Here is a 25,295-nt window from a genome sequence, read left to right as displayed (position 1 = left end):
GTATACAAGATCTGAGTAGAAAGCGATTCGTCATTTTAATCATGGTAAAAAAGCATATTCCACTTTGGCCCAAACCGAAGTCTTACGCGTGATATGATAGGTGCTTCTTTTACCTCTTCGCCAATAGGAGGAATCCTACCGACAGTTGAGGTTATCCAGATATCATGGCTGACGTTGTTATAAGAAGTGATGGTGAAACTGAAGAAAACAAGAAGAAATGACCAAAAAACATAAAAGAATGGAAGGACATATTTCTTTGAGAAATATGGAAAGCAATAGATTTCTACCACAGACACCACTTGTCTGTTTTTCCACGTTGAGTTTTCCACGAATGAAGATTATCCTTACGTTTATGCAACCACAATGATTGTACTGTTGCACTGGTTGCATAACATCAAGAGATTAATGTTGCGTGAACGAAGCTCGAGTTATTTCGGTCTGTCACATGTTGTTCATTATTGATTATCCCGGAGAGACAAGCATATCCGGATATTTATTCTGCTCTAAGCTATGGAATGATTCAATCCTCATTTTAATCGTGAATATTTTTATTTTATTTTATTTTATTTTATTACTATGAAACCTCACCTGTTAAGATTTTACGGTTTTTGAAAGCACGCTAGAAATCAGTTATCTTACGTTTAGTGTGTGTTCCATATACACTCAAAAGAAATGTTGCATATTGTGAAAACACTGTGTGATCCCCGACAGCACAGTGGTAGCGTCGACGCCTTGCAATCAAGGGGTTCCAGGTTCGAAACCCAGTGGAGACACATAGTGGTTCCAATTTCCACTTTAAACTGTAGGTCCAGTCCCGATTAGCCTTTCAGTGCATAAAGTATACATAAAACAACAACACCAACCTCAACTGCATCAAAAAATGCATCGACACTCCTGAGAAGAGCTATCGTTATCGTCCCAACCCACCACAGACGCTCCGATAGCTTACCGGCCGCCATACAGTAATGGGCCGTACTCCTCAGGATGCTACAATGAATCTGGTTCGAAGCGTGCCACGTCGTGTAGAGAGGTGCATAAGTGCTCTGGGAGGCTCATTGGTTCTTGAAAACTAGGAACCAGTGCATCGGCAATGGCCGTTGAGACTACTGACACTCATTATGCACCTCAGTTGCCTTAGTTCGTTTTGTAACACTGCTACTGTATACTTTTCCTCCTGTTTAAATATAAAATTCTTCGCCTTTACTGTGTTTTTTTTCTTTCTACCTCATTTCCTGGCAACCAAAGTCAATGCAACAATTCTTTTGAGCACTACATATTGATTAGTAGATATACTTTGTTTTGCTTCATTTTTCTGACACTTTGGCTAACCGCGAAGATGAAGATGAGTGATGGCATGATGAAACTGTATAAGGGACACTCACAACTTTTCGCAGTCGACAGGTTATTTTGCTCCAGTTTTGAAACATTTTTAGATACTATTAGGCACTACAAAACTTACGTATAATGACCGTATTAATCTGAAACCTATTCCTGTACTGAAAGCAAATAAATCTGATTACAGGAACAAAACTGTAGTACGCGTACCCCCAGGGGTACATGAACGACTTGAAAGGGGTACGCGATTAGCTCGGAGGAGAAATGTCGACATTTTTGTTGCAGGTGTGTAGAGCAGACTTCATTGTTTCAGACTTCATAACTTCAACAGAAAATAAGGGTAATTTTGTCACCGACACTCTTATCTTTGTTTCATATTTTTTAAACAAACAAAATACTCGTTCGAAATCTATAATGGACTAAATATGGAGCCAAATCTCCGCTTGAAAATTTCAAGTGCAATACCAGACATCAAGAAACTGTGTCAGGCTCTGCAGGCACATCCTTCTCACTAGAAACTCTCAGGATTTACAACAAAAACTCCAAAATTGTGCTTGACAGTTTGATCACAAACTTATTTTTGTTCTTAACTTTTTTCAATAACTCTGGAAAAATCGATGAAAATTATAGTTTCTTTTTAAATATATTTCTTAGCATACATATGTTTCATATTTTTATTCTTGTAACTAATCATAAAGATGGTAAACGTAGGGTCACACAATCTATATATATAAAAATGTATGTATGTATATATGTATGTTTGTTCCGGCATAACTCTCGAACGCCTGCAGCAATTTCAACCAAACTTGGTACACATATGACTTACAATCTGGAAAGAAATACTGTGAGGGTAATACACCCCTGGCACCCCTAGGGGTGGGAATGGGAAGGGGTGACGTGTAAAAATAATCGAAAACGACCGATATTAGTGTGGAATGCATAGTTTTCGGGGTCGCTAAGATGAATTGTGATACTCCCAATGCCTTTCAACTCCAAGTTTGTCACCTATTGGCATGGGGGTTGAGAGGGGGTGAAAATAAAATGTCAAAAATGACCTAGATTAGTGTCGAATCCATAGTTTTCGGAGTCGCTAAGATAATTGGTGACATTCACGATGATATTTACCTGTAAATAGAATTAGTTACATTTTACATCATAGTTAGAATTCATTATTTAAATACATATAAATAAAATTAGTTACATTTTACACTATAGTTAGAATTCATTATTTTCCTGTATAATAGAAGATTGGGATAAAGAAATACCCGGGCAATGCCGGGTAATCAACTAGTAAAAAAATAAATGTAGGTTTCTAATGGTTATTTGTTTACTATCTTTCCACATACAGCCATCATCTATTGCAGATACATGCCTCCAACATATCAAAAACGCCTCATCGATTAGGCAGCCAAAAAAATCCCCAAAACTCACTATTCAGAGGAGACCTATGGTGGGTGTACATTAGACGTTTAGTTACGACTAAAGGGCACAATGAAAAAGAAGTTTGAGAACCGCTGCTGCTCTGGGTGATCATTTACGAGGCAACATTGCTTTTCTACTTGCAGGTCCTTCCGGCCAGATTTCGTTCTGATCCGCCAGAACCTTCGGGATGCTGGGGAAGACAACAAGAATCTGCTTCTTGGCTTCAAGTTCGGAGGAGTTCCTAGCATCAACTCCCTTCACGCCATCTACAACTTTCAGGTGAGCATTCCTTCTGTCTCAAGTCCTCAGGACAAATACCTTATGAAATATATTTGGGCGTAGAAGTGATGGAACAACACTACATTATTTGTATTATATCTGATATTATTAGAATAATTAAATCAACAATACTTCAGTAGGCAGGCCATGTATGACAGAGGATAAGAAAGTTCACAGCTTCTTGTTGGGAAACTTGATGGTAAGAGACCTCTAGAGGAAACTGGTAAGGATGGTTGAATGGTGGAATAATCTTACCCAGGAAACGAGTAGAATACATATGTTGCTTCGGCAATAAACCTTCGTGTTTATTAATGCTAGAATATTAGTTTACATCCTACAGTATGTCACAGAGAGAATCTTTCCCTAGCAAGTGTGAATTCTTTCATAAAGAAAAATGTTTGTTTGGAATATCCAAAAAATAGTTTCCGGCAGGTAAACATTTGTTTAAATTGGCGACAAGCAAGTGATTGTTCACCAGAACCAAATTATTTTAGTAATTGTTCATTAGGGTGAAATTATTTTAGTAATTGTTCACCAGAACCAAATTCTTGTTAGCAATTGTTCACCAGAACCAAATTCTTGTTAGGAATTGTTCATCAGTACCTATTTTTTAAAGTAATTGTTTACCAGAACCAAATTCTTTTTAAAGCAATTGTTCACCAGAACAAATTCTTCTAGGAATCTTGCACATTTGCTTAGAGCTATCAATATATTTTACCAAAATTACCAACTATAGTAAAGGATACCATAAAATTTGTTTATGGTTACCGAGAGTTTAATAAACGTGTTTTGTTAATTGTAATAAATTAGTTCTTTTCGGCGTGAAGCACTTTTGTTCCACAGAAAGATGAAACGTAGTGTGGGGCTTCCCACATTTATGAGGGATGCTACCAGTGAACAGGATAGCATAAGAGGAAGTAGCTTCAACAATCCTACCCGTTAGAACTCGGAGCGTCATTAGTTCCTATTTAATGAATCTGAAGCAGCTGCGAAGGACTTTGATTTACAAGGAGGCGTTTGAATTACGCAAGAATTGTCTGCAGAGGGTCTCGTCAGGAGTGGGGGGATTCAAGCACGCATCCATTGATCGAGGGGAGGAAGGTTGTGAAATTGCATGTTGAGCCTTGAATGTAACATGGAGTCTCACAGGCCACAGAGGAATTTCATTGGTTTAGAAACTGCAAGGACACTCCTTTTTCCAGTTGCTTAAGATTTACGTTCTAATTAGGGGTGTTATTCTTGGCTCTCTCGTACGAGTTATAGTGCATCTGTCAGATCACCACTTTATCAATATGTTCCAGTATTGCCTTCTCATACAGAAGAAACATTTCTTTTAAAATTTTAATTAAAGAGTATTGGCATTGAGATTGCTTCTTAAGTCCACTTCATGCACAGAAAGTGTAATCGAAACTGGACCTACAGTTTAAAGTGGGATCCTAACCACTGTGTGCCGCCACTGGTTATGATTGATTTGCTGTTTTAGGTCCACTTTATGCACATTAAGGCCAATCGAGACTGGACCTACAGTATAAAGTTGAATCCGAACCACTATGTGCCTCCACCGGGTATCAAACCCGGGACCCCTTGGTTACAAGGCACCATCGGAGAGGCACCTCCACTGGTTATGGAATTAATGTTTGTTACAGGCATTATTTTGATTAAACATAAATTTTGTTGATGTTAGCTTATTTAGATGCAGCTGGTTCGTGAAATAAAAACAGTCTGTCCATATTACACCTGAGATTTCCGCATTGTATGTTAAGGCCAAAGAATTGCCTTTTTTTCTTTCAAATCCACACAAGGAAGGACTTGCGTGCCCGAAACCCGTACCTACTGGGAGAATGTGCATGTTATATGTGCATGTCATATATAATTCTGTCTCTAGTAACAATCCAAGCATTGCAACATATTTAGAAGTAATTTTAAGTTTAATTCACTGTAGTTCAGGATGTAATTAAGACACGTCTCTACATTGTACGTTTAGTTACATACTCTGTCCTCGAATTTGAACTTGTTTACATTACATTATTTCCTATTTTATGCAGTTTATATTGCATTATATTAGTATTTCCTTATAATTTTTACTGCATGTGCTGGTGTAGGTCTTAAATATTAGTTGTAAATATGTTGTATATTGTGATTTTTGAAGCTTTGTATGTGTGTAGATTATTTGTATACGCGGAAGCCTGAAAAAATATATCTTTACTTTCAATATAGATTGTATTATCTTCTTGTTATTATAATTCATTGTTTCAGCATCTACGTATCTTATTTTGTACAGTTACTTTATCTATGAGATGTTTTACTTGTCCCATGGTTATGACAAATATAAATGTCTGCTTATATTTCCGCAATTTCATGTTTTTTTGTCGTCAAAGTATCAAAGCAGAAAATTTAGAACACTGTAATTGGGCATTTGTGTTAGAAATGAATAAGCAGAAAAAAAGATAAATACCACTGGCACCTGTGTCGCGTGGTTCCATACATATAGTCGAATGCTCGTATCGTCCAAACGAGGGCTTAACATGTTAGCGCAGGAATTTGTCTGTCTTGGTGCTCTCTACGCTCCACGCATAACAACTATGGGGTTTATGTAGCATAAAGTTCACAGTGAGCATAATATCCCTTGCGAATCACTTTTAGGACAAAGAAAAGTTCGTACCGGGTGATGTGCTGTTGTTCTGAAATGAGTTCATTTGGTTTACTTGCAGGACAAGCCATGGGTGTTCGCTCACATGCTGCACTTACAGCGACGCCTGGGCAAGGAAAACTTTCCTCTCATTGAGCAGACCTACTACCCTAACTCACGAGAAATGGTAAGTGACAACAAGTTTATCTGAATTGAATCTTGAAGTGTAATATTATGTGTGTGTTTGGGTGTGTGTTAACTTGATATAATTTTATAAGTTTAACTTTTAATAATTTTTGTTAGTTATTGCTAACAAAATAAGTCCAGTGAACCTCGATATTACTATTTATATTTCAATGTACCAATGTGAATAAACTTAAATTTGTGATAGGCCTAACCTAAAAACCGAGAAAATTTTTATAACAAGTTACTTAATTGGAGTCATTAAGATTCAGTTTATAAGCAGCAAAATGAAAATTTCGTGAACTTAAAATCGGGGTTTCACTGTATATCTAAACACCACTGATAAATAAAAATGAATTTCCTTCGGAAATTATGTAGATTAAATTATATTGAAATCAGTGAAAATTTCATTTTTCCAATTAATTTTGTGTATATAAGTGGTGACATGACATTGATCTGCTTAAATTCAAAATAATAAATCTATTTATACCTACCTTTCTTCAGTTTTCCTCTTAATTTTACGAAATGTAAATCCGCAAATACAATAAACGTTTTATGTATCTGAAGAACTGATTTGAGGTAACAGAAAAAGAAAGGATTACAAAATTGCAATAACAGAATCACAGTATTTTGACGAAAACTTGTCACATAAGATTTAAATAGAGCTGAGCTGATGTGATGAATTGACATATATTGACTCATATGACATAATCTATGGGCCTGCTATCCTCATGTTTCGCATGATTTTAAAACTTTTCCTTAATTCCTGTCGGAACTTCCGCACTGCGAAATAAATTCTCCATCGGGCAACACTGACTTCTGAATCAGACTTTTTGTTTTGGAATGTTGACTGGTGCTACTAAAATACTAGTATTTTTAGAAAGTAGGAACTCTTTGGACGGGAGGGAATTACTTTGTGATTAGCTTTGCTTAAAGGTCTTAAGATTGAGATGTTTCTGATTATCCTGAAATAAGCAAAGACAGAAAATACTTCCGTATTCTACTGAAAATAAACCCCAACAGATGGTAGTTAAAGAAAGGAACTTATAAGAGAATAACAGACGGCAATGTCACTTTTCTTAGAGAGAGAAGCTCTTGCTCGAAGTTTCAATTTTCCTCTAGGCTTATTTATGTATATTTTCTCGTTCAGCTAATCTATCTTTATGGGCTGTTTTTCGCTATTACTTTTCTGATTGTTCGAATCTTAATTTAAATCTGTATATTTTATGCCAAAGAGAGATTGCGTTCATTTGGTGCTTAGTTACTGGATATTTAAACAGGACATGAGAGAATCCTTTAACCATAAAAACAAAGTGCATGAACAAACTGAAAAAGAGGACAAAATAAGAACATGGGAGCTTGTTTTTGCCCCGTATCGTTTTCTGTGAGGTCGCTGAACGAGCGAAAGGGGGAAATTGCGAATTGGGTTGGTTCCAGATCTTCAAACTTTATTACTTTGTTATTGGATTCTCTCTGAGAAAAGTTTGTCTTCGGTGATCTTGCTCTTGGAAAGGATATGCCCCCAATTCACTTGTATGGTTAGGTCGCATGGCTATGGCGTTGCTTTTCGGCCAGTTTTGGCTAATCGCGTCGAGAACATACTTGTTACTGCATTTTAGTGAGCTATATTGAAAATGTCTTCCAATTTGTGCAAAGATAATGCTTTTCTTTTTCTAACGATCTGCTTACCCCCAACTAACGAGATAAGAGTATTTTCGTACATGGACATTTCAATAGTGATTCTGAACTGCATGAAACGCCATTCTAATACTACATACTTGATTGGTAGAGGCACATATCTTCGGTAACTAAAAAGGAAAATTTCGGTATAAAAACCGAGTCAATTTCGGGTTCAAAAGCGGTAAAAAAAATCGCTCTTATAGCGGTGAAAAAGCGGTATATAAATTGACATTTTGGTTTTAAAAATGTGAATATAACCCAAAATGTGATTTAAAAACGGCGCTTACTACACAAAATAAACATAGCCCTTCTAATAGCACATTTATGTCGTTAATTTAATATTAAGTTTGTTCTTGTACAAAGGGATCCATTTTTACTTCTCAAATATTTACAGCAAAATAATCAATTTTCCGTGAATTGCAAAACTCACAGGATAATTCTGACTTCAGAAAGTGTCGCGTCGGTAAATAAACTTTAAATTTCGTGTTTAAGAGTCTATTTCGCATTTTGCAGTTCATTTCGCATTATTTCGTGACAAAACAGGGTAGGAAAATGCACCTCGCACCTTTTAAAAACATGAAAAATTAACATTACAATGTGTTATTTCACACTTCGTGTTTTCGTCAAAAGCGAAATATGCATGCCTTTATAGATTGGTAATTATATAAAGGTCAAACATTTCTTATGCCGATCTCCGTGGTGGAATGGTTAGTACAGCGCCACGGCCCGAGTTTTAATCCCCGCCTGGACGTGAGTGTTTTTTGTGAGTGTTCCTTCATCAATTTCATCATATCATCACTCATCCTCATTTTTGAGATTAGCCTAAGGTGGCTGAAAAGCGAACTAAAATAAACCAACCAGCTCTGGGTGGTACAGTGGGAAGCACAAGTATTGGTAACAAATTTGTCCAGGACTATTTTCGGCAATTTTTCCCTTGCATCCTACGTGTTTTTAAGGAATGGACTTTTACGTCCTCTGGTGGAGAGGTTGTCAACTGCTTGTTTCGCGGTTTGTTCCAATTCTTGCAGCTCTCATTGGCTAAAACAAAGGTGGCGGGGAATGTTGATGGAAAAGTTGCTTGGTAATATTAATGCATCCCACTGTACCACTGTTTGGGTCACGGAATATCCTGCCAAAGAAGTAGAAAATTATAAATGCTCAAATTGACACGGAATTTAACTCAATCTTCTGAGTTTTATGTCCTCGTTGTTCATCACGCTACCGCGGTTGAAATGTAAGTTTAGTCTTTTACACGAATTAGGTCTGTCAAAACTCTCGAAATATCTTCTCTTATGCATTATTTTTAATAACGTCTTGTATGTCCAGTACCTGAAACATGTTCACCGTGATTCAGATGTTAGATCCCTCATTAGAAGGTTTGTTCATTGTGTTTGTGTTGCAGCTCAGCACGGCGCGGTTCCCCGTTGTGTTCAAGATAGGTCACGCTCACAGCGGTCTGGGGAAGGTGAAGGTGGACACAAACAACGACTTCCAGGACATGGCGTCCGTGGTGGCGGTGGCCGGCACCTACTGCACAACGGAGCCCTACGTGGAGAGCAAGTATGACATCCACGTGCAGAAGATAGGGCCTAACTACAAGGCTTTCATGTGAGTATTCGAAAAGTAAACATGTGTCATAACGGCGTCTGTACAGGTGAATAGGTGCCTAACCACCATGAACTTTTCTCTTGTGGTTTCACAGCTCAGAATGAAAAGTACACCCTACCCCCTATCAGATTGATGCTTTAATCTGTTTCCTAGTTCAACACACTGTGAATCCCACTCAGTACCTTGTCAGATTGGTACGTGACTCTCCTTCTTAGTTCAACAGACTGTAAACCCCACCCAATACCTTATCAGATTGGTATGTGACTGTCTTTCATAGTTCAACAAGCTGTAACTCCACCCAGAACCTTATCAGATTGGTACGTGACTCTCTTTCCTAGTTCAACAAGCTATGAACACTACCAAGTATCTTATCAGATTGGTACGTGACTCTCTTTCCTAGTTCAACAAGCTATGAACCCTACCCAGTATCTTATCAGATTGGTGCGTTACTATATTTCCTACTTCAACAAGCTATGAACCCTACCCAGTATCTTATCAGATTGGTACGTGACCCTCTTTCCTAGTTCAACAGACTGTGAATCCCACTCAGTACCTTGTCAGATTGGTACGTGACTCTCTTTCCTAGTTCAACAAGCTATGAACCCTACCCAGTATCTTATCAGATTGGTACGTGACTCTCTATTCTAGTTCAACAAGTTATGAACCCTACCCAGTATCTTATCAGATTGGTACGTTACTCTCTATCCTAGGTCAACAAGCTATGAACCCTACCCAGTATCTTATCAGATTGGTACGTGACTCTCTTTCCTAGTTCAACAGACTGTGAATCCCACTCAGTACCTTGTCAGATTGGTACGTGACTGTCTTTAATAGTTCAACAATGCTATGGACCCTACCCAGTATCTTACCAGATTGGTACGTTACTCTCTATCCTAGTTCAACAAGCAATGAACCCTACCCAGTATCTTATCAGATTGGTACGTGACTCTCTATCCTAGTTCAACAAGCTATGAACCCTACCCAGTATCTTATCAGATTGGTACGTGACTCTCTTGCCTAGTTCAACAAGCTATGAACCCTACCCAGTATCTTATCAGATTGGTACGTGACTCTCTATCCTGTTCAACAAGCTATGAACCCTACCCAGTATCTTATCAGATTGGTACGTGACTTTCTTTCCTAGTTCAACAAGCTATAAACCCTAACCAGTATCTTATCAGATTGGTACGTGACCCTCTTTCCTAGTTCAACAAGCTATGGACCCTACCCAGTATCTTATCAGATTGGTACGTGATGGCCGCGGTGGCTCAGTCGGTAACGCGTCTGACTACCATGCTAAAGATCCCGGGTTCGATCCCCGGCCGGTTCAAATCCGGGAACTTTTCTAACGATGGAAGCGGCCCCGGCGCCCACCCAGCGTCGAATAACATGGGTACCTGGGGGAAACCCTGCGGGGTAAAGGCGGTCAGGGGCGTGATGCTGATCACATCACCCCCACTCACGACCGGATCAAGAAAGTGTGGGGAGTTACCCCCACACCCCCTATACGCCTTCATGGCGTGGTGCTAAGCACAGGGGAACACTTTACCTTTACCTCTCTGTCCTAGTTCAACAAGCTATGAACCCTACCCAGTATCTTATCAGATTGGTACGTGACCCTCTTTCCTAGTTCAACAGACTGTGAATCCCACTCAGTACCTTGTCAGATTGGTACGTGACTGTCTTTCCTAGTTCAACAATGCTATGGACCCTACCCAGTATCTTATCAGATTGGTACGTTACTCTCTATCCTAGTTCAACAAGCAATGAACCCTACCCAGTATCTTATCAGATTGGTACGTCACTCTCTATCCTAGTTCAACAAGCAATGAACCCTACCCAGTATCTTATCAGATTGGTACGTGACTCTCTATCCTAGTTCAACAAGCAATGAACCCTACCCAGTATCTTATCAGATTGGTACGTCACTCTATATCCTAGTTCAACAAGCTATGAACCCTACCCAGTATCTTATCAGATTGGTTCGTGACTCTCTATCCTAGTTCAACAAGCTATGAACCCTACCCAGTATCTTATTAGATTGGTACGTGACTCTCTTTCCTAGTTCAACAAGCTATGAACCCTACCCAGTATCTTATCAGATTGGTACGTCACTCTCTTTCCTAGTTCAACAAGCTATGAACCCTACCCAGTATCTTATCAGATTGGTAAGTGACTCTCTATCCTAGTTCAACAAGCTATGAACCCTACCCAGTATCTTATCAGATTGGTACGTGACTCTCTATCCTAGTTCAACAAGCTATGAACCCTACCCAGTATCTTATCAGATTGGTACGTGATGGCCGCGGTGGCTCAGTCGGTAACGCGTCTGACTACCATGCTAAAGATCCCGGGTTCGATCCCCGGCCGGTTCAAATCCGGGAACTTTTCTAACGATGGAAGCGGCCCCGGCGCCCACCCAGCGTCGAATAACATGGGTACCTGGGGGAAACCCTGCGGGGTAAAGGCGGTCAGGGGCGTGATGCTGATCACATCACCCCCACTCACGTCCGGATCAAGAAAGTGTGGGGCGTTACCCCCACACTCCCTATACGCCTTCATGGCGTGGTGCTAAGCACAGGGGAACACTTTACCTTTACCTCTCTATCCTAGTTCAACAAGCTATGAACCCTACCCAGTATCTTATTAGATTGGTACGTGACTCTCTTTCCTAGTTCAACAAGCTATGAACCCTACCCAGTATCTTATCAGATTGGTACGTCACTCTCTTTCCTAGTTCAACAAGCTATGAACCCTACCCAGTATCTTATCAGATTGGTACGTCACTCTCTATCCTAGTTCAACAAGCAATGAACCCTACCCAGTATCTTATCAGATTGGTACGTCACTCTCTATTCTAGTTCAACAAGCTATGAACCCTACCCAGTATCTTATCAGATTGGTACGTCACTCTCTATCCTAGTTCAAGAAGCAATGAACCCTACCCAGTATCTTATCAGATTGGTACGTTACTCTCTATCCTAGTTCAACAAGCAATGAACCCTACCCAGTATCTTATCAGATTGGTACGTCACTCTCTATCCTAGTTCAACAAGCAATGAACCCTACCCAGTATCTTATCAGATTGGTACGTCACTCTCTATCCTAGTTCAACAAGCAATGAACTCTACCCAGTATCTTATCAGATTGGTACGTCACTCTCTATCCTAGTTCAACAAGCTAGATGTTTTTAAATTGAGCTGAAAGGTTATAATTGAAAGGTGTAGTAGTCTTTAAATTGAATCTTTTAAAAAGTGTTAAATTTTTATAAGTTTTTTCATTAGTGAAATGAATAAAAAAGGTCAAAATAATTATATTTTTAATTGAAATGCAATGCTCTTAATTTATAATGAACGTCATAGGACACAATCCCTGGGTAGTTCCCTCTATCCAGTTCGAGAGTCTTGTCCTTCAAGGAATCGAGGGGGGTGATAACTTAAAAGAATACTGAAACTGTTCAAATATTTTTCTCCAGGAGAAAATCCATCTCCGGCAACTGGAAAACAAATACGGGTTCAGCGATGCTGGAGCAGATCCAGATGACGGACCGCTACAAGCTGTGGATCGACGAGGTGTCGGAGCTGTTCGGGGGCCTCGACATCTGCGCGCTGGAGATCATCGTGGGGAAGGACGGCCGAGAGTTCATCATCGAGGTCAACGACAGCGCCCTCACGCTCATGGGAGACACGCAGGAGGAGGACCGCAGGCACATAGCGGAGCTGGTGGCCCAGAGGATGCAGGTTAGCTACCTCTTCTTCTTTCAGCTCTGTTCTCGTCTATTTCTTCTCCTTTAGCATCTTGTTCTCTTGATTCTTCATCTTCTACCCGTTTGATTCTTCCCCGTCACCGCATCATCATCCATTTTCTTCATTTTCTACTCTTCTTCCTTCAGCTCCTCCTCATCTGTTTCCTTCTCCTCCTCCGACATTTCCTACATCTCATATCCTTGCCCCATTATTCTTCTTCTCATCTACTTTCTTCTTATTTTCCACCATTTTCTCCTTCCATGCCTCATTCTACTTCTCCTCCTTCTTACACATTTCCTACATCTCATCTATATCCTTCTTCTTCTTCTTCTTCTTCCTCACAATTTTTTCCTTACTTACCTCATTCTACTTCTCCTCCTCATGCATTTCCTTCTCATTTACTTCTTTCTTCTTCTTTACTTCTCCACTATTTTCGCCTTCCATACCTCATTCTACTTCTCCTTCTCCTCATACATTTCATTCTTCTCATGTACTTCCTTCTTCTTCTTTACTTCTCCACCATTTTCTCCTTCCATACTTCATTCTACTTCTCCTCCTCTTCATACATTTCTTCTTCTCGTCTACTTCTCTCTTATTTACTTCTCCACGATTTTCTCCATCCATACCCCATTCTACTTCTCCTTCTCCTCATACAGTTTCTTCTTCTTTACTTCTCCACTATTTCCTCTTCCATACTACTACTCCTCTTCCTCATACATTTCCTTCTTCTTCTTCTACATCCTTTTCTCCTTCAACACCTCAGTTTTCTTCTCCTCCACTTCCTTCTTTTTCTTCTTCTATAGAGCGTAGATTTAGCTTGAGCCTCTGAAACAACTCCCATTCATTCACTTGAATATGCCTTTTACTGTGTTGTTCAAAATCCTTGCATTAATTTTATTTAACACTACTAACACTTCTTGCCTCGAGGATCCATTTTGTGTCTATGCGTGTGCTGTCTTCTAGTGTTCATACGGAAAATATTTATTATATTTCCTAGGCTCAGTGCAAGCCACCCATGACTAAAACGGCTTCCCGACATTCCGTGTCGAGTCAGGGAGCAACCTCGCCAACCGAAGAGAGGGCCCCCACTCAGCCACCGGCGCAGCCTGCTGGAGGGGCCGGCCCCGGAGTGGGCGGTGAAGGCCCCCCGCTTCCTCCAGCCGGGTCCCCCAGCCAACAGCAGCAACAGCAACAACGCAGAGATTCTCAAGGTAAGAAGCATTAGTGTTGTTGCAGTTAGCATTGTGGTCTAAAATGGTTTTATCCTACAGCTTTTTCAGGTCGTTTGTGTAATTGTTTCGTAGTCCACCCCTCTCTCACTTGCAGTTATTGCAGTCTCCCACATTGGGAGGCAACACACTACTGTAGTTATATCGTTGAGTTACAACATTCTTTAAAGAAAATCCTCCCCAATAGCTTAGTGGTAACATTTTGGTTCCTTGTAATCAAGGGGTTAGATACGCGGTGGTTACATAGTGATTCGGATCCTACTTTAAACTGTAGGCCCAGTCCCGATTAGTCTTTCTGTGGCATAAAATAGACTTAAATAGAAACAACAAGCAAAACTCTATTTCTACTGTTCTTTTTCCCTATACTTTTTTGCCTATCTTTGTTTCCATTTATCTCTATCTACCATTTCTACTTTTCTCTGTTCCCTATCTTCTTTCTACCTTTCATTCCTTCTCTTTTTCTATCTTTATTCTTCTATTCTCTATACCTTTTCTGCCTTTCTCTTCCTATTTGTCTCTTTTCTACTTTTCATGTTTTTATATATTTTTATACTTCTCTCTCCTTTCTCTATATTTTTCTAACTTTATTTTTTCCCTGTATCTCTATCTTATTTCTACTTATCATTCTTTCTCTTTCTAATCTGTCTTTTCTGCCTTTCTTTCTATCCCTATTTCTCTATCTTTTTTCTCTACTTTTCATGGTTTTCTATCTTTTTATACCTTTCTATCGTCTCTTTCTTTTCCTCTTCATTTTTCTGTTCCTATATCTTTTCTACGTTTCAATTTTTTATTTTTCTCTACCTCTTTTCTACCTACCATTCTCTCTTTTTCTCTATATCATTTTCTGCCTTTATTTCTTTCTCGGTTTCTCTACCTTTTCTTACTTTTCTCTGTTTCTGTGTATTTTGCTGTTTTCTTTCTCTCTATTTTCTACCTTTCTTTCAATCTATTATTTCTACTTCTCTTTCTTTCTCTGTTTCCCTATCTCCGTCTTCCTTTCTTTTACCATCTGTTCTTTTCTTCCCATGTTTCTCCTTTACTTTGCCTGTTGATCTTTCTACCTCTTCATCCTCATTTTTTTTATTTGTATGGCTATTTTGGTGGGAAGCAAGATGGGCTAAAACTAGTTTCATGTTCTTAAATTCTATTTCTTTCTGTCGTAGCTTCACAATCCAGCACGGTGTCAGGTGTAAGCAGCGCCAGCGCAGGTCGTCGACCCGACGAGGTTCGTTCGTTGTTCGGACGACAGAGCTCCACAACTCAAAACGGGGAAAAAGACGACACCGAGGACACCATGAAGAACTTAAGAAAAACTTTTGCAGGTATTTTCGGTGACATGTAGAATTCAGTGACCTCCAGGAGCCATAACAAGAAATCCAATACACGGCCTTCAACTTGGACAATAGCCACTTTAATATCTTCTTTGACTGTTAAAAATAAAAAAAGAGAATATTTCATTCCTCCCAGAGTTTGGTTCATTTGTTAAGCTTTGAAATTTTTGCTGCCAACATGCATAAGGTGTTTGTTCTTGAGAGAGAGAGTGGTGTGGGAGCATGAACGTTCCAAGTACCATGGCCAGCGCCTGAGATTAAGTAGTTGTTGTTGGTGAAGCGTTGTTTATTGTAGCTTAACGAATTGTTTTATGTACATTTCATTTTTACACCACGTAGAGCAGATTAGAGAATAGTTAGCCTACCCCCAATAAGACAGAATACTGTTTTAAATAATAACTATACAAAAACATAATAAAAAATGCCTATTACTATTAGTAACGTTGTATCATGACAATGTAAAGCAACAATGCTTATATTAAGTAATGTAGTTATCAATTGTTGAGAATGGAAACTGTTTGATGTGAATGTTAACATTTTTTCTGTTACGCCCAGAATTTCTGGGAACATTGTAGTTGTGCGCTATGGACGAAAACTGAGCTGGCTCGTTTATTAATTTATAGGAACGAATAATTTTGGGGGGGATGTTAGAAGGCGTCGCATTTGTAGAAATATACTATCAAGATAATAACATAAGCTGGGATGATATTTGCAATAATATTTGTGGTGGTAACAAACCAAGCATATCAAGTATTTATAATGAATTATAAATGAATTAAATTAGTTTATAGGGAGAGAGAGATATTCGGTTCTAAATCTTTGAAAAAACATGCTCTGAAGTTATTGTATCCGCAAATCTGTCATCTTTACTGATATATTCTGGGAAGTGTTCTCTGGTTCATTTAAATGCCAGCATTCACTAAAGGATGAATAATGAATGCGACATTACACTTAAAAATTATACATCTTTTGGTAGTTGAGCGTTAAATATACTTATAATCTGAAACGTACTGATATTTTCAATGCCTGGGGATGAAATGTGTGCATTCTGGTTGGCTGGTGCAGTAAGCAATACAATACAGTATTTCCTTTTTATTGTATCAATGTGTTCTGGGTATATGTATATAAATGTGGGTTACTTTGCTCTAAAAAAAAGGATATTAGCTGATGTTCGGAAGTAGTATTGCAAAGAAAGGTCTATCCCTATATCCTACTAACAACTGCCATACTGAGAAACAGAATTCTATAAAGAAGTGATACATTGTCTGGCTGTCATGAGGTATGAACTTCTACTTACCCTAGCTCTTTACGTTTTATTCCTTAATTGAATGTACATTTTCAGCTAACATTGTGATATAAAAGCAATAGACTATATCATTATAGTTATTTCCATACTCGGTAGCTTAACATGATTTATGTTAAAACAACAGCAGCATGATTTTTTATTCGTTGAAAAGATTGTGTATCTCAAATACAAATATTAAGATATTACAATAAGAAACACAAATTCGGTGTAAAATTCAAATGTCTATTCTACAGTAAAGGTGTAAGCAGATTGTATAACTGTTCTGATATTTGTAAACGTTATTGCAATGAAAAAATCTACTCTGTGTATTCAACTTTAAGAAAAAAAGCTTAATAACTACTTGCTGTGAGTGTAATTTCAATTATTAAAAAAATATATTGTTTGGAAGAGGCAGAAGACACAAGCATCTCATATACTCCTTAACTTTAATATCTAATTCTCTTCCAACTTTCGTGTTCAGTGTTGAAGTAACCATGCAGATATAGCAAATAATAATAATTTTTGGAAAAGAATATCTGATGCAATACAATGATGTAAAGGGATAGTAGGACTTTTCTAATTCACTGTTGATTTCAACTTGATGTTTGTGACAGTATACTCCACACATTCACGCATAATTCGTTGTTATGTCCATACTGTTATACGTGTACATTTATCGACAAGAATTAACAATGAGCACGTAACTACAAGTTGTTGTTCTTGGTATTGCACTGTGTGATATCTTCTTGTTTATTATATGATCACAGAGCATTGGTATATTATTTCCTAGTAAACAAAAAATAACTTTCCTGATATACAAAGGTATATATATATATATTATGAAGATATATATATATATGTATGAGACGTAGTGCTAAAAACAATGTTGCACTGGGGCACATGAATGGATTTGTTTGTTAGCCATAAAAATAGTAAAAAGAAATCTATATGCTTGTTGTGTAGATGTAGGCAAACTGTTAGTGTCCTATTTAAGAAAAATGACATGAAGTAACATTGAAATGTGGTAACTGATAGGTGAGAGGATGTTTTCTATATAAAAAAGGAAGTATCAAGGTGAATTCGTTTCTTGTGTCTTCTTTTCTAGTAGGGGAGATCTGTGCATAAAATTCAATTCAATGCAGTAATGGTTGCAGCTTGTCTTGAATTTTTTTGTGGACAGAAGGTTTCAACTTGACAATAGCGTTCCGTGAGAGCTATCCTGATTTCCATCATTGTTGTTGATCGAAATGGCAAACAACACAACAATTTAAAACCTTTTTTTTTTTTTAAAAAAAAAAAAGACACATTATCTTTATTATTCAGTATTAAAAAATATGTTTGTCTACTAACTTGAATATAGTTTGGTAAAGACTTGTGATCCCTGTGATAATGCCTTATATCGATTGTATTGCATTTATAGTGTGAAAAACAGTGTTACTTTTGTAAGTTTTATAATGTTTACTCATCCCTATCATTTACGTATGAAGACATTTCGTTTTGTGTATGCAGGTATTCAAGTTTCGTACAAAAAAAACTAAGATCATTCATTATGAAGAGAAAAAGGTGGTAATCTTGCCAAAAAAACGATAACAACTTCCCAAATGGTATTCAGGACTAGAACTGATGTTATAAATGGGGTCTATTTTGAAAATTATAGAGAACATGCATGATAAAGATTAGCTCTGAGAAGACCTTGTCCCATAAGAATAAATAAATAAAACAGTTGTTAATTATGTGAAGACTGCTGTATATTGGTCATTCACTGAATAAAAATGCAGATTTATGTTTCTGACAGATTTTATTACTCATTTGCAACTTATTTTAGGACGAGAGAGCCAACAGAAATGGTGTTCATACTAAATTTGATGAAATTTACGTCTACGTTGTACATACGGCATGTCAATAGTTTGAGTGAAGGTATTATTAAGTATTGTAAGTCATGTATATAAGAATTAGAGCTTCGTTGCTGATCACAACTTGTTGAAAATTTGTTTCAGAATATTTTGGGGGAATATTAAGCTGTATTTAAATGTGAAACAAAGTATTACAAAACAAAATAAAAATAGAAAAATATTGATCCATCAGCTTATTTATTTATAACAAATTGTGAACAAAATGTTCGGATTTTTTAACTTGTGTTTCCTACTTGTTTCGTTTTATTTCGCATTTTAGCAGATATACAGGGTGAGTCAAAGGTTTTTAAGAAAAACACCCTCTATAAAGTGTAAAGGAGTTATGGTGGCGTACAATTGGTCATGATAGAAACAAGTTAGGCCCAGGAGTGTGTGTCAAGCCGATGTCCGCCATATTGTTGGCTGCCATATTGAATTCAACTCCAAAATTTTAAACGGAAAGAAGGTGGTATGACGTATCAAATCACTCTAGATTACGTGAAATGCAATGGTGAAGGTTTTTTCGACGTATTTTTAACCAGTAAAAAGTTATGAATGAAGGGTTGTACCCATTTCCTCCTGTTCGAGGTGTCAGAAAGAAGCATTAAAAAGCCTCCAACGCGTCAATGGGGGTTATTCCTGAGTAAACAAAAAATGATCGATCAGACAATTCGATTATTGATGGCGGGGAAAGAACTTCCGGTTTGGCGAATTTCCCAGTGTAAACAAGTGGAATACAGATCGTCAACGACCTTATTTTCTAATAAAAGATCGGAAACAAAATTTACAGAGTTCCCACGCAAACTCCAAATCCATTTTCCCTTAGATTTCCCTGAGTTTTTCAGAATCCTCATATTTTTTCCAGAGTATTGAATGCACAGTAAACGACTACTATAATTTTGCAATGGCCTCCTCCATTTTTCCTCATAGCCATACCATCCTCACTTTCTTTATTACTGTTGTTTTCTGATGCAAATAACAAAATTAGTTCAATAATAAAATAAAATTACACTTCTTTGCATGTAATTAAGAACAAAAATGTCCAGTTTTCTAGAACTTTAAACAACTCTGAAACAATTTCTAACATATCTGATATAAAACATTGAAATATTTTCACACTTTTCATAAATGTTTATAAATGGATACAATATCAATTAATCTGTAATGCGTACAATGATAGTTAAGACAAACAAATTATTGGAATTTTAAAAACGTATAAAAATGAAGTGACAATTATTAGTACCGATTTAAAAAGGAATAATAAGTTATTAATCCACCGGGGATTAAAACTAGTGTGAAAAGTAGACTTACTTTTCCTGAGCCTTTAAGTACCAACTATACAAATATCCTGCAAGAGAAACATGCTTTAGAATTGGTAATATTATGAGTGACAGTGATAATGACAGGAAGAAAACAAGCCTAATCTAAGATGAAAAAGGGAGGAACGCTAGTACGTAATGGTAAGTTAGTGACAGTTGCAAGTGCAAGTGTGATGGGGGGTTAAGTATACACCATTCGACTGGCCTTCACCTCATGATATTCAATTTCTGGCATATCTGTTGAAAAACTATTTCACTACATGATATTAATGTAAATCTGCTGGTCCTACAAGTAATTCCATTTTACACATATGTGAGCTTATGAGGCATGTAAAAATTCACATGTCATGTCATGACTATAACAATAGTTGAACATGATCAAAAACTTAAAATATGAACAAGTATTTATGAACAGTACATAATTCATATATGGCACTAGTAAGTAAATATTTAAAATTCTGTTCTAAATGCAGTAAATACACAATCAACAATATTGTACACAAAAGATGACAGAAAATAAATATTTCCCTAAACACGACACTCCATTTTTTACTATTTTGTAAAAAAAGAAGGAAGAAAAAACTTAAAACTACTCCCTAATAAGGGAAATCAGATGAACACTGGTTAACTTTACTCATCAGGTTATCTTTATTATACGTTTTCCACATCTTGAAATATATTTTACGTCATGTAGAAGATCGAAATCAGCTAATTAAATTTTAAAAAGCGCAAAACTTATGAGGATATACACCAGCCCTGGAATCACATCTAAAAACAAGAAACAGACAAACAAATAGATACGAGTTCCTTGCTGAAAGAGAAATGCTACAACAGCCTTGATTATCCACAGACAGGAGCATATTATAATCCCTCAGTTTTGATTCATTGGGAACCATTAATCAATTACAAGATTTTCCCTGAGATTTGTATTTTGTTTCTAATTCCCTGAGATTTCCAGGTTTTCCAGGTGTGTGGGAACCCTGAAAATAGATCACTTGAAATTTTTGAGTGATATAGATAAACAAAGGTACCTAGAAAAGATTGGCAATTTCCCTGATCCTTTGGCTGCTGATATAAGGGACAATACTAATATTTTCCAAGGCAATGTTGATCTTCTACCATCAGTTTCGTTTTTGAAAAGACCTCTCCAGGTTGAAATGAAGCTTACATTAATTATAAACATTGAAATACTTAGATCACAACAGAAAAAGAAATAATAATAATTACTACGGTTAAAATTATTGTCATGCACTAATAATATATACCTAATTAAATAAATTTTATTCGAATTTTATTATTATTGTTGCTCTACCAACTGAGCCACCCAGCCATCCTTGACTTCGACTGATTTTACGTTAAAATGTCTACATAGTACATGTCCTGTGTATGTCAAATCGTAAGATGTTGCCTGTATAGTGAACAAGCACAGAAAATAAAGGAGAAAGAAGAAAACTGAGGGGCATTTTCACCGGTTGAGGATAATTTTTTATTCTATGGTGTAGGGAGTTGCGTTGATTCTCTGAAGAAAACACAATCACAAATGCACACGCTGATTCTTTTAAGATATCTATATCTACCTGTAAGCACTACATTGAAGAATAACTGAAAAGCAATACTGATCACATCAGACGACGATTGTTCTTGGTAATGTCCAGCTGCATGTCACCGCGATTCGCGCCATGTTGCTTCTCTCTCACTAACCGTTCTCTTTGCTTGGCGCCCACGCAAACAGCTGATACATGGACTACATACGCCATCTCTTGACAACAAAAATAATGTAACTCACATCATCAAAACCAAATAATGAAAACAAGAATAAATGAAACATATTCCTATACATATTCCCCCCTCTTGATTGGATAAATTCCAATCAACATTTTTTTTATCTAATTTTTGCCATACGCATTGCACCGTCTTTACCAGGAAACGTCTCTTCCACTACTGCTATCTTCCATGTAAGTGGAGGTGCGTTGTCTTCTTTGACCAGAACCACCATGCCTGGTTGAAGATTTTCTGTTGAAGCCGTCCATTTACGGCGCTGTTGCAGTTCGTGCAGATAATCCTTCGACCATCTCTTCCAAAAATGTTGTCGTAATTGCTGAATGTGTTGCCATCTAGAAAGACTGTTTTGGAGCAAGTTAGTTAAATCAGGCTCAGGTATGGACATGAGAGGTGACGCTATAAGAAAGTGAACAGGTGTTAAGTAAAAGGTGTCACTGGGATTATCAGATATTGAGGTCAGGGGTCGGGAATTGAGGCACGCTTCAATTTGCGTTAACAATGTTGCAAGCTCTTCGTATGTCAATGTAGCATTTCCCACTATCCTCTTAAAGTGATATTTCATAGACTTTACAGCGGCTTCGCACAATCCTGCAAAGTGGGGCGCGTTAGCTGGAATGAAGTGCCAGTTGATTCCATCTTTTATTGCAAAATCTTCAAGTGCACCTTTTAGTTGTTCTGCTTTGAAAAGCTGACTGAGCTCTCTCAGTTCTCTATTAGCTCCAACAAAATTAGTCCCGTTGTCACTGTATATGTTTTGACATTTTCCTCTTCTAGAAACAAATCTGCGTAGAGCAACGATAAATGCCTCTGATGTTAAGGAAACAACTGCTTCAATATGCACTGCCTTAGTAGCCATGCACACAAATATAGCTACATATCCCTTGGTAGTGATTCTGCTTCTTCTGTTTGTTCGTAGGATGCAAGGACCAGCATAATCTACTGCTGTATTTAAAAATAGACGTGATGGTGTGACTCTTGGGCTTGGCAATTGCCCCATAAGTTGATGTGACGCCTTGGCTTGCAACTTAAAACATATTAAGCATTTATACAAGGCAGATCTTACTGTTTGTCTGATATGTGGAATCCAGTATTCCTGTCTCAAAGAGCTTATCAGCAATTGAGGCCCTGTATGTAATAAACGACGATGTTCTGATTCAATTATGAGTTGTGTCAAGTGATGTTTGATAGGCAAAATTAATTGATATTTGCTCTCATAAGGCAATTCTGAATTTTCGAGTCTTCCACCAACTCGTAACAGCTGTCTGTCATCAATAAATGGATGAAGATCTTTGATAGGACTATTTTTTGATACTTGTTTTCCTTCTTCTAAGTCATGAATTTCTTGTGGAAATGAAATGCGTTGAACAATTAAGATACATTTCATTAGTACTGCACATATTTCAACATAAGAAAATCTTCCTGTCCTCTTCGAAGCAGGATTCTTAACATTGTAAATGAATCTGTAGCATGTTGCTACTACACGAAGCAATCTCTGTAATGTGGAAAATCTCAGCATGAAATCTGCTTCTATTGCATTAATCTTGCTAAACATTGATGTAGCAATCTTACTTTGTTCTGTTATGCATTCTTCTAGTTCGCTATTTTCCATAACAAGTATGGCCAAGTATCTTCTTTTAACCACGTAGGTCCATTCCACAAAATTTCCGAATCCTTGAGGGCTCTTGGTTCTACTCCCCTTGTTATCAAATCTGCTGGATTGCACTTAGATGTGACATGATGCCATTGGTTAATAACAGAAAGTTCCTGGATCTGTGCAACACGGTTACCTATGAAGGTTTTCCATCGAGTGGGGGACGCTGCTAGCCACCCAAGTACGATTTTAGAATCTGTCCAAAAATATGTACTATCAATTGGAATTCTCAAAATTGGTGTTGTTTTCTTAATTAGTTTAGCTAATAGAAGAGCACCGCACAATTCTAGTCGTGGCAAAGTAACCTTTTTTTATTGGTGCTACTCTTGACTTTGCGCACAGTAATTTAACATTGATTCTTCCTGACTCATCTCTTGATCTGATATAAATGCAACAACCATAAGCTCCTTCTGCTGCGTCGCAGAATCCATGTATCTGAATGTCATTTGTCTTTTCTCTTGTCAGTATAAATCTCTCTATTTGGATGTGAATTATATCTGGTAGTTGTTGATACAAATTTGTCCATTGGTTTCTTAAATCTGAATCTAATTGTTCATCCCACTCCAATTTACAACTCCAGAGTTTCTGCAAAAACATCTTGTATAAAATGACAGTTGGACTGATAAGTCCCAGTGGATCAAATATGGAGCTAACAATTGACAACTTGTCGTTTGGTTATGTTCGTTAATGGTGAACAAAAGTCTCCATCTTTCGCTACTTTGCACGAAATTAAAAATGTGTCTGTTGATGGTTGCCAGATGAGACCTAATGTGTTTATTTCTGCTTCATTATTGAACTCAAATGGTAAATGAACTTCTCTGTGTTCTTCTGGTACTGCTTGCATCAATTCCTCACAATTGGAGTACCATTTGCGTAAAATGAATCCACCTCGTTTCAAGAGTTCATTCAGTTCAGACTGCAATTTGATCATAGTTTCAATGTCATCACCTCCTGATGCTACATTTTTGCAATAAAAATCCATTAATAATATGCTGGATGCATTGGGAGTTTTCGTTTTCCTGTCTTGCAAGCATTTGTAATGCTGCAACAGCTTGGTACGGCGATGAGGTTAAGCCATAAGTTACAGTTAATAACTCATAAGTTTGTATTTCTTCGTTTGGTGATTTTCTCCACAATATTCTTTGATATTTAGTGTCATCAGGATGGACTCTAATGTTGCGAAACATCTGGGCTATATCTGCTGTAAAAACTATCTTGTGCGTTCTGAACCTCAGTACAATAGAGTATAGATCTTCTTGGACTGTAGGCCCTGTCATTAGAACATCGTTAATGGATAGTCCACTGTCTGTTTTCGATGATCCATCAAATACAACTCTCACAGGTGTTGTAGTACTTTCTCTAATAATAGCATGATGAGGTAGGTAATATGGCTCCTTGTTTTCTTGATCAGTAGTTTTAATTTGTTTCATGTGGCCTAATGATTCATAATTGTCCATGAATTCAGAATAGTTCTGCCTGAGTGTTGGCTGTGTTGTTAATCTTCTTTCCAACTGATGAAATCTTTTGTCTGCTTGTTGAAACGAATTCCCTAATTCAGTATGATTTGGTTTGAATGGTAGCCTAACCATAAATCTACCATCCTTCTGCCTGATGGTTGTTTCTTGAAAATGCCTTTCACAATCCATTTCTTCTTTGCTCTTCGTCTTTGTGAATACTTCTTCTAACTCAAAAAACCTCTGTAATTGTAATTGAAGGCTTTCTTCAGTACGAACAAAATGAAGTAACTGTTGTAGGTTCTTCACATTGTTGAGGCATAGCTCCTGCTAAAATGTATCCTAACTCTGTATCTTGAAGTACAGGATAATTTCCTATTCTTGTTCTTCTATCTGAACGTAGTAGCAAGAAAAATAGTTAAGATCCAATCAACAAATCTATGCTGCCTGGCTGATGAAATGAAGGATCA

At 37.5% G+C, this 25,295-nt stretch overlaps 1 protein-coding gene across 1 annotated transcript in view; it reads left to right on the top strand.

The window, feature by feature from the left end:
• Positions 1-18,009, top strand: part of Syn (synapsin) — a 76,769-nt gene extending 58,760 nt beyond the window's left edge. Inside the window, exons 6-11 of the mRNA XM_083125737.1 lie at positions 2,901-3,036; positions 5,748-5,852; positions 8,931-9,136; positions 12,612-12,876; positions 13,880-14,093; positions 15,275-18,009. Coding sequence (XP_082981863.1) covers positions 2,901-3,036; positions 5,748-5,852; positions 8,931-9,136; positions 12,612-12,876; positions 13,880-14,093; positions 15,275-15,453 — 1,105 coding nt within the window. The 3' untranslated portion in view covers positions 15,454-18,009. The remainder of the gene's footprint in view (positions 1-2,900; positions 3,037-5,747; positions 5,853-8,930; positions 9,137-12,611; positions 12,877-13,879; positions 14,094-15,274) is intronic.
• The last annotated feature ends 7,286 nt before the right edge of the window (positions 18,010-25,295 follow it).

Source organism: Lepisma saccharinum, chromosome 7 (assembly GCF_977018435.1).
Source record: "Lepisma saccharinum chromosome 7, izLepSacc3.1, whole genome shotgun sequence".
Classification (NCBI taxonomy): Eukaryota; Metazoa; Arthropoda; class Insecta; order Zygentoma; family Lepismatidae; genus Lepisma; species Lepisma saccharinum.
The sequence above is the reverse complement of the archived record's forward strand: the minus strand, read 5'-3'. Positions and strand labels throughout refer to the sequence as shown.